Raw genomic sequence first — 9,956 nt, forward strand, 5'->3', positions numbered from 1 at the left:
ATGGTCACATTTAACTGCTGCGGTGGTGCCCACAGGACAGCATAACTGAAGACCTCAATGAAAAAGACCTCAATGAAGAAGACTCCCAGCAAGTGACTACCCCTCACATATCATGGATCTCATTTTCCAGTAACAAGATGGAAGTGATGTCACAGAAGGGATGCGGCAATTACTGCTACCTCTCTAGAGCCCAGGACCATGCTGGTCCTCGGATGCCTTCCTCTCTTTATGGCTACTCATTATTTTATTTCTCTCACTACCTCTCTCTTTTCCTTCCTGATTTCCCAGCAGATCGCCATATTTGGGATCAGGAAGGAATTTTCCTCCAGAGCAGATTGGAAGAGGCCCTGGAGGTTTTACGCCTTCCTCTGTAGCATGAGGTACAGGTCACTTGCTGGAGGATTCTCTGCTCCTTGAAGTCTTTAAACCATGATTTGAGGACTTCAGTAGCTCAGACATAGGTGAGAGGTTTATCGCAGGAGTGGGTGGGTGAGATTCTGTGGCCTACATTGTGCCGGAGGTCAGACTAGATGATCATAATGGTCCCTTCTGACCTTAATATCTATGAACTCTGGTGTGATTAGAAAGTTCACTATCTGCAAACACTTAAAGGGGCTAGCTGAAAGTCTGCATTCTGAAAACATTCTCTGACTGCTCCAGCATTCATAGACAGTGTACATTGAAGGGTTGTGGCATAGCTAACATGAATTCATGTAAATGGCTTCTAGAAGCAGAAAACCACTCCCATTACTGGTGCAATGTGAACGCAGTGTGGCTACCATGTATCCAAAAGCTGTACCAAGGTCATAGCTTTTAAGGCTAGTGTAAGGGACCGTTATGATCATCTAGTCTGTCCTCCTTCAGAAAGGATCTCACCAGCTCAAACGGAGATGAACACCACACCACTGACTCACTTCTGCACAGCTAGTTAGAGACACAGCCTGTTTATAAAAACAGCAATTGACAATAGGCCAAGTACTATACAGTAGAATTATTAAACCACTGACACTGAGTAAGTGTTGTGCTAGGTTATAATTGGTTTGTGCAGTTTGAGAGTTATAAAAGGAAACTGAAAACAATGTGGTCAAGAAACCACACACATACACACACTATTAATACTGCAGCCTAATTTTCATGATGGTAAGAAATGTAACAGCTGATGGAACACATTTAGGCCCTAAATCTGCAATCAGATCCATGAGGATGAAAGGATCTGCCTGGGGGGTTCCATTTGTAGGATCAGGGTTAGTTTTTGCAATGGATCAGCACTGAGAAGTCCAACGGGAGAAGGCCTCTCCCAGGCCAAGAAAGGTCTGTGGGCCTTTTCTAGATAACACTAGATACACTAGCACCATTCTTACCACCATATGTTTTGTGCAGCCAAAACTGATGCCTAAGTCAACAATACAAGGCTGAGAGTTTACTTGGGGGATAGATGTCAAATCTTGTAAGAAGTGTTCATAATGTAATACAACCACAGAATCCGATACAGGAAAAGATTTTAGAACAAGTAGTAATAACAGCCAACTAGATATTTGTCATTTTCAAAATGGTTCCCTTATAATATATGCTTTGTATATTTTAAGCTTAAAAGTGGACATAATTAACAGTATTAATAGGGTGCCTCATACCCAAAAGTATATGGGTACCTAGCATAATATAAAACACAGAGACAATCTAGCCCAATAACTACCAGTGTTGGTGTGGGAAAAAAAATAATCTACTACCAAACTGTCCAAACACAAAGAAAACACCTTTTATTAGCTTAAAATCAAAGTTTATCGGCCTCACATTCATTGTGGCAGTATCTACAACTAATCTACAATCTGGCAGTCGTGTTTGTGTGTGTATTTTATATATATACATATATATACACAAATAAAGAGAGAGACACACACACACACACGTGGTATGTTTTGTTATTGTAAATATATTCATTGTGACCTGTACTTTGGATCAGTAAATATGTCAAATTACACATTAATGTTGGCATAATAGAATACAAAGATACAGACGTAGGAAAGATTACTTCTAGGACAGTGGTAAAACTAACGGTGAAATAAAGCATGCACCAGACATATACTTCTGGCCTAATTTTTTTCCCATTGAAATCAGCAGCAAAACTCATTGTCCTCAAAGAAAGAAAGATTTGTCCCTTTCTTTATCTCATCTCCAAAGCACGACTGCTAGCCAGTCTGGAAGGAGGAGTTTTGATCGTCTGGAATGGTACACAGATTGCACAAGAATATAATGAGACATAATTTTGGACAAAATATATTTCTGTCTGAAAAATGTATTTCAAGTAACACCTACATTTACTACAAGAGAAAAAAGCCTTCCCCACCCCTTATTTTTGGTTTGTTTACTTTAGGTAAATAATAACACTTCAAATATAGTCAATTTCATAGATCCACTAAATGCACCGTCAGTTAGTTGATCAAATTCTCCCTTGCTGTAAAAATATCGGAGCAGAAAAACCCTTACAACATTTTCTTTCAAAGGCATTTCTAAAAATCCAAAATATAGTATTTAAAGGGAGGTCTATGAACCGGAACTTTTACAGGTCAGTCAATTTAAAAAATATTCAATGACAATATTCCTCTAAATGACACTTTTGATATTTTTAATAGCATTCTTCACACACAGGATCACAAAGTACTTGACAAAAAAGATTAGAGAGAGATTTCAAGAAAACCTGTAAATTCAGCAGGAAACACTTCCAGATTAGACACCACAAGTAAACAACAAATGAAGCCAAAATCATTTCACCATGTACACAAACCAAAAATCAGTCCATCATTCATAAATTATCACTGTAAAGCTCAAACAATTTGTTTCACAAAAGGAAGAGACTGATCATCTAGGAATATGGTGGAAATTCAAATGGCTAATGTCTGTTTTCATCCCTCATCAGTTCAATGGTCCATAGGCAAGTTCTACATACAGTGCCTGCCTTTTTCAAAGGAATTTGAGGGTGCTAAGCCTTTCAGAAAAATCAGGCTAGTTACGATCTGGTTACTTCTTATTCCTGTGTTGATAAGATTAAGGACAGTATCACTTTTGTACCAGTGGGGGGAAAAATTCAGAAACTGCTTTTTTTCACTTTTATAACCCAAAACCAGCCAAACTCCCCCCCCCGCCCCCAAAATGTTGGCTAAAAAGGAACTGCTGTCCATACCTCAGGAGGATTCATGCTTTTTAATCCCCCATGAGAGACTTGTTCCAATCACTATTCAGTAATAGGTGGCTCTCCTTACTTCAAGATACAGAACTGTTCTGAAATGGTTTAGTTATCTCTAAGCATCATATCACAGAAGATAAATAAGTGTTAATAAGTGCGGAGTATGATCAGGGTTTTTTTTAGTTACAGTTCCTGTAAATAGCCTCTGTGAGCTATACCATCTGTAGCAATGTTTCCTCATTTATTATATCTTTCATAATAGCTGTTATAGTTTGGTAATGCCTCTAGAATAGAACAGCCTTTGCCAGAGGTTCTTTAAACTGAAATAATACCATTTCTGGCAAAGAAAAAGTCAACACACCTTCATAGTTCTTTGAGACTTGTTGTACAAAAGGAGAATATTACAACAGAAAGATCTCATTAACAGAAACATTTATTTTTAATTTCTTGTAAAAAAGACCCCAAACCAGTGACAGGAGCTCATACTTGTACCGCGGGTGTGTAGACTTAAATAGAGCCCTTTATGTAAGTGGATTTGAAACACCCTATGGTGACCTACAACATTAAATAACTGTGTCCTAGGTGCCAGCCAGCACAGAAAGAACACATAGTTGAACAGCCATGGACAAAAGGGGCTCAGAGTAGCACTGCACAACACACGAGGCAGCCTCATTTCTTCCTTCCCCCACCCTACCTACAACCAGCTCTCCCTAATGCAATCACTAACTGCCCTCGGTGACACAGGATGGGTTTCCTGCAAGCCCTTTCATAAGGCTTTGTTTAAAACATGGACACCAAGAATAGCAGATGATCCTAAGCAGCAACAGAGTTCACAGTGAGTGGAGCTGTCATGGCTTGGATTAGAGAGCCAGGACTGGAGTGTGCATGGAGCCTGCCAGTTTTTTGTTCCCTTGAGGACGTGGCCACACAGACACACAGGAACTCTCTTCTTTCCACCATAATTTGAGACTCTCTGCCTATTCTGGGGTTGTTAAGCCTGGGAACCGGCTCCCTACAAGAAATCTGCACCCCCCACTACCAGCAGCACAAAGGTACATTACCTTGTTCATACGATCACAACCCACCTGCACTAGACACAGGTGGAGAAGGCTGGGGGCAGCAAAATAAAACCTCCCTGGATAACAGAAAGCTGGACACAGCACAAAGGGATCAGAGAGGTGGAGGGGTCACCACCCAGCCCCCTACCCACACAAAAAATATGACCCTAGCCCCCCACACCCTCCAGACAGCCACCCCTCCCCCCCTCACACACACACACTTCACAACTCCAGGCAGGGCCAAGGGTTGGCGGCTCTTGCCTTTTTTTCCTGCAGAAAACCTGTCGATTGAAAGGATTAACCCGAGAGAGAGTCTCGCTGCTTCTTCCTCGCTAACAAGCCGGGTGGAACCGAGATAGCAAAGTACCAGAGGCGGCAGCGCCCGCCAGGCTGCATCTTCCTCCTGCGGCTGGACTTGTGCAAACCCCAGCCCCCGCCCCACACCTGCCTGCTTCTGGGGCCAGAGATGCAGAGGGGGGGGGGGCGGGGGAAGGGGGCTGGACAAAAAGGACCCCGGGCAGTCGCAGCAATTCAGTGGAGTCACAAGAAGAGTGGACGCCAGTGCCGCTGGGACAGGCGGCGGCGGCAATGGTGAAGTCACACACACACACACACACACACACACACAATGCACCCTCGCCTCTCTCCGGCGCGATTGCGGCGGGGGCGCGAAACAGCCCGAGGACGCCGCGGCTCACGGCAAGGCATTCACCGCGGGCGTGGAGGAAAAGAGGGCAGGAGAGGCCCAGATCCCCCACGTACCCTCTGGGTGCTGGGCGCCGACACCCACACAGTGGCCTACCCTACAACCCCACCTGGGGCAGCCCTAGGGCGCTGACACCCCCGTAACACACCCCGCGCGGCTGGGTCCGAGGGGCCACTGGCCGAAGTACCAGCGCCAAGTTCGTGCCCCCTCCCCGCCTTCGGAGCGATGGAGGGATGCGCAGGGTGCCGCCCGCCCGCCTTACCCGTCTGCCGCTGCAGCCTCGGCGGGGAAGGAGAGATGCTGCTGTCGCCTCCGTGCCTGCGCCGGCCGGCTGCCTCCCCAAAGCGGGCGGCTCCTGCGCCCTGCGCGGCTCCTGCGGCCGCTGGCATGGACCATGCACCGCACGCTTAGCGGCCTGGGCAGGGCGGCGGCCGCGCTCCGGGCATGGCTCCGAGCCCAGTCCCCTGCCCCGCGCAGCCAAGTGCGCACCGCTCGGGGTTTCCAGGTGGGGGGGGGGGAGGGGTGGAGACGGAGGCGGGAGGGAGCCGCTAATCTAAGCACAAAGGCGCCATTAAGCTTCAGCGGTTTTGCCGCCGCGGACTGGCTGCCTGGAAGCGGGCGCTGGGTTTCCAGCACGCGCACGGGGGCGCCCTCTGCCGACCCCACGCTCCCACTACAACTAGCGGGATGCAGCCTCCCCTGCAGCCCCCGCAAGGCTCCCTCCCGTGGAGGCAGCCGCGGGGTTCGTTTAGAGCAGGGGTGGGCAAACTTTTTGGCCCGAGGGCCACAGCGGGGTTGCAAAGCTGGATGGCGGGCCAGATAGGGAAGGCTGTGCCTCCCCAAACAGCCTCGCCTCCGCCCCCTCCCACTTCCCGCCCCCTGACTGCCCCCCTCAGAACCCCCGACCCATCCAACCCCCCTGCTCCTTGCCTCCTGACCCCGGGACCCCCCTGCCCCTAACTGCCCCCCCGGGACGTTACCCCCTATCCAACCACTGTCCCCTGATTGTCCCGACCCCTATCGACACCCCCACTCCCTGCCAGGCCCCCCGGGACTCCTATGCCTATCCAACCCCCCGTTCCCCCTCCCCGACCGACCCCGCCGAACCTCTGCCCCATCCAACCGCTCCCTGTCCCCTGACTGCCCCCCGGGACTCCCACGCCTATTAAACCATCCCCAAACCTCCACCCCATCCAACTGCTCCCTGTCCCCTGACTGCCCCCCGGGACTCCCACGCCTATTAAACCATCCCCAAACCTCCACCCCATCCAACTGCTCCCTGTCCCCTGACTGCCCCCCGGGACTCCCATGCCTATTAAACCATCCCCAAACCTCCACCCCATCCAACTGCTCCCTGTCCCCTGACTGCCCCCCGGGACTCCCATGCCTATTAAACCATCCCCAAACCTCCGCCCCATCCAACCGCTCCCTGTCCCCTGACTGCCCCCCGGGACTCCCATGCCTATTAAACCATCCCCAAACCTCCACCCCATCCAACCGCTCCCTGTCCCCTGACTGCCCCCCAGGACTCCCACGCCTATTAAACCGTCCCCAAACCTCCACCCCATCCAACTGCTCCCTGTCCCCTGACTGCCCCCCGGGACTCCCATGCCTATTAAACCGTCCCCAAACCTCCACCCCATCCAACCGCTCCCTGTCCCCTGACTGCCCCCCGGGACTCCCATGCCTATTAAACCGTCCCCGAACCTCCACCCCATCCAACCGCTCCCTGTCCCCTGACTGCCCCCCGGGACTCCCATGCCTATTACACCGTCCCCAAACCTCCACCCCATCCAACCGCTCCCTGTCCCCTGACTGCCCCCCGGGACTCCCATGCCTATTAAACCGTCCCCGAACCTCCGCCCCATCCAACCGCTCCCTGTCCCCTGACTGCCCCCCGGGACTCCCATGCCTATTAAACCGTCCCCGAACCTCCGCCCCATCCAACCGCTCCCTGTCCCCTGACTGCCCCCCGGGACTCCCATGCCTATTAAACCATCCCCAAACCTCCACCCCATCCAACCGCTCCCTGTCCCCTGACTGCCCCCCGGGACTCCCATGCCTATTAAACCGTCCCCGAACCTCCGCCCCATCCAACCGCTCCCTGTCCCCTGACTGCCCCCCGGGACTCCCACGCCTATTAAACCGTCCCCAAACCTCCGCCCCATCCAACCGCTCCCTGTCCCCTGACTGCCCCCCGGGACTCCCATGCCTATTAAACCATCCCCAAACCTCCACCCCATCCAACCACTCCCTGTCCCCTGACTGCCCCCCAGGACTCCCACGCCTATTAAACCGTCCCCAAACCTCCGCCCCATCCAACCGCTCCCTGTCCCCTGACTGTCTCCCGGGACTCCCACGCCTATTAAACCGTCCCCGAACCTCCACCCCATCCAACTGCTCCCTGTCCCCTGACGGCCCCCCGGGACTCCCACGCCTATTAAACCGTCCCCAAACCTCCACCCCATCCAACCGCTCCCTGTCCCCTGACTGTCCCCCGGGACTCCCACACCTATTAAACCGTCCCCGAACCTCCACCCCATCCAACAGCTCCCTGTCCCCTGACTGCCCCCCAGGATTCCCACGCCTATTAAACCATCCCCGAACCTCCACCCCATCCAACCGCTCCCTGTCCCTTGACTGCTTGGAAAGTACCTCCTCATCAATTATTGGAAATGGACTACATCCACCCTGATTGAATTGGCCCTGTCAGCACTGGTTCTCCACTTGTGAGGTAATTCCCTTCTCTTCATGCGTCAGTATAATAATGCCTGCATCTGTAATTTTCACTCCATGCGCCTGAAGAAGTGGGTTTTTTACCCAGGAAAGCTTATACCCAAATACATCTGTTAGTCTTTAAGGTGCCACCAGACTCCTTGTAGTTTGGAAAGTGTTTCCCTTTTGCCAGCAAGGCTGGCGCTGTGTGAGGCATAACCCTTTAAAACTGCCCTGATTCAAAGTGGCCGAAGTTGCCATTCCCTCTGTATCTGAACAGTGGTGCTGGAACTAGGGGTGCTGCTGGCTTGGAGTAGTAATAACAAACACCAAATACATGGTTTCCGTTATCAGCACCCCCACTATAAAAATTATTCCAGCACTCTTGTATCTGAATGCTTGGTTCCTGCACCATTTTCTCTCTTGCTGGTTCATCAAATCATTCAGCAGCGGAACAGAGACTATTAGAATTAGAAAAACAGATGCAGGATAAGAACTAGATTTGCCTGCTAGAGAAGCAGGAAGAAACGTTTATTGAGGAGCCTTGATGATTTTAACAAAAGCCAGTTTATCTCTCTCTGCACAAGCCAGAAGAAAAAGACTTCAAGAGAGGAACAGTGGCAGGAGCAGATAATCATAGACATTAGAAATGGGAAATATTCTATTAAATCAACTAGACAACATCCCTGCCACTGGGACGGAAAATGTTAGTTTTGCAAAATAGAGCAAAAAATGGTAAGGCCAGCCATGCAAGCCTACCCAAAGAACTATGAAGCCTCAATCTTTTGGAGCGCCAATGCAGGAGCTTACACTAAATCCCAAAGAGAAGTGGATGATGCTGTATAGGTATCACTTTCATTTACTCCCACCTTGGAGCCACCAGGTTTTGTCACTTCTATCTGCATAGGCAAAAAGACAATCTACCCCTTTTATGCCTTTCAAATACGTGTAGCCAGTTGTGTTCCCCACATAGCCTGTCAGGTTGATAATACAATGTAACCTAATTGTGCTCATATGACATGGAGTGATCAACTCACCATATAATACTGATATCTAGCTCTTACATTGTACTTTTGGTCAGGAAATCTCAAAGGACTTACAAAGGTGGTTGGTATCATTATCCCCATTTCATAGATGGGGAAACTGAGACACAGAGACAGGATGTGACTTGCCCAAGGTGGCAAAACTGGGAATAGAACCCAAATCTTTTGTGTCCCAGTCCCACATAACAAATGCGCTGCAGTAAGAAAAGAATCTGCATTTAGCCCCAGACCCTGCAATCAGCTCTGCATGGGCAAGGCATTCTTACAGAATTTGTTGCTGGACTAGGACCTTAGATTCTAAAGTTGAACACCCCTTGTGAATATGATAAATTATATGATTCTGTGTTACATGTTACAAAAATAAACTATAGGTACATTTAAGAAAGATAAAAGACTTTATTACAATGCAGAATATATTAATTTTTTACAAAACATTTTTAAAAATTTTCAGTAGTAATAATAAATAAATTCATCATCATATTTGTGCAACATACTAAAATATTACAGTTACACTTTATAATGAAAGCAAAGCACATCAAATAGGGCATATCCTACATTACTTACTCAGGAAAAATTCTCACTGAGTGCAAGTGCATTGAGCTCTTATTACCTGTCACTTTTCCTAATACGAAAAGCAATAAAAGTGCTAACAAGTTACTGTGCAAACTAATGCCTGATCCTGCAAACACATATGCATGTTCTTGACTACCATGAGACTACTCATGCTAATAAAGTTAAGCACATATGTGTTTGCAGGATTGTGACCTAAAGTCACATATTTAAACTCAAGTGTGTGTATAAATCTTTGTAGGATCAGGGCCTAAAGTATACAACTTGTTCTAATAGGAACCATATCCATATACTGTATCTAGCACATCATTCTAGATTAATACTGAAACTTACAGCTATAGATAAAAACCCTTCATTTTGTTAAAAGTGTCTATTCACTGCTAAGGTTTGGCCTTCAAAGTATGTTAAAAATTAAAGCAAGTTCTCATTGGTGCAGACAATTTTCATCTCCTTTGAAGCAATATCACATACAGTAGGTTTGGGGTTTTTTATTGCACACTGTAGTAAAGACAATGAAAATCCCACAGGACTGAATTCCATGTGAAAAGTAAGAACACAAATCAGAACTCTCTTCACAGCATTCTCTGAAAATTTTGGTTCTTTATCATTCTTTTAAATGTTTCTAAATGTATGAATTTTTGTAGTTGCTTTTCTATTCACTTTTAGCTTCTTCTGTCTAACTC

General features: G+C 48.0%; 1 protein-coding gene across 2 annotated transcripts in view; it reads right to left on the bottom strand.

Moving 5' to 3' along the window:
- The window catches only part of RNF144A (ring finger protein 144A), a 99,009-nt gene extending 93,484 nt beyond the window's left edge, over window positions 1-5,525 (bottom strand). The window contains exon 1 of one of the 2 annotated variants that reach the window (XM_073336079.2): window positions 5,208-5,525. In XM_073336079.2, coding sequence (XP_073192180.1) covers window positions 5,208-5,334 — 127 coding nt within the window. In that variant the 5' untranslated portion in view covers window positions 5,335-5,525. Of the gene's footprint in view, window positions 1-4,500; window positions 4,674-5,207 lie in introns of those variants that run through there. The other variant, XM_073336080.2, reaches the window with a different exon arrangement.
- Between the last annotated feature and the right edge of the window lie 4,431 nt (window positions 5,526-9,956).

This window comes from Lepidochelys kempii, chromosome 3 (genome assembly GCF_965140285.1).
Source record: "Lepidochelys kempii isolate rLepKem1 chromosome 3, rLepKem1.hap1, whole genome shotgun sequence".
NCBI lineage: Eukaryota > Metazoa > Chordata > Testudines > Cheloniidae > Lepidochelys > Lepidochelys kempii.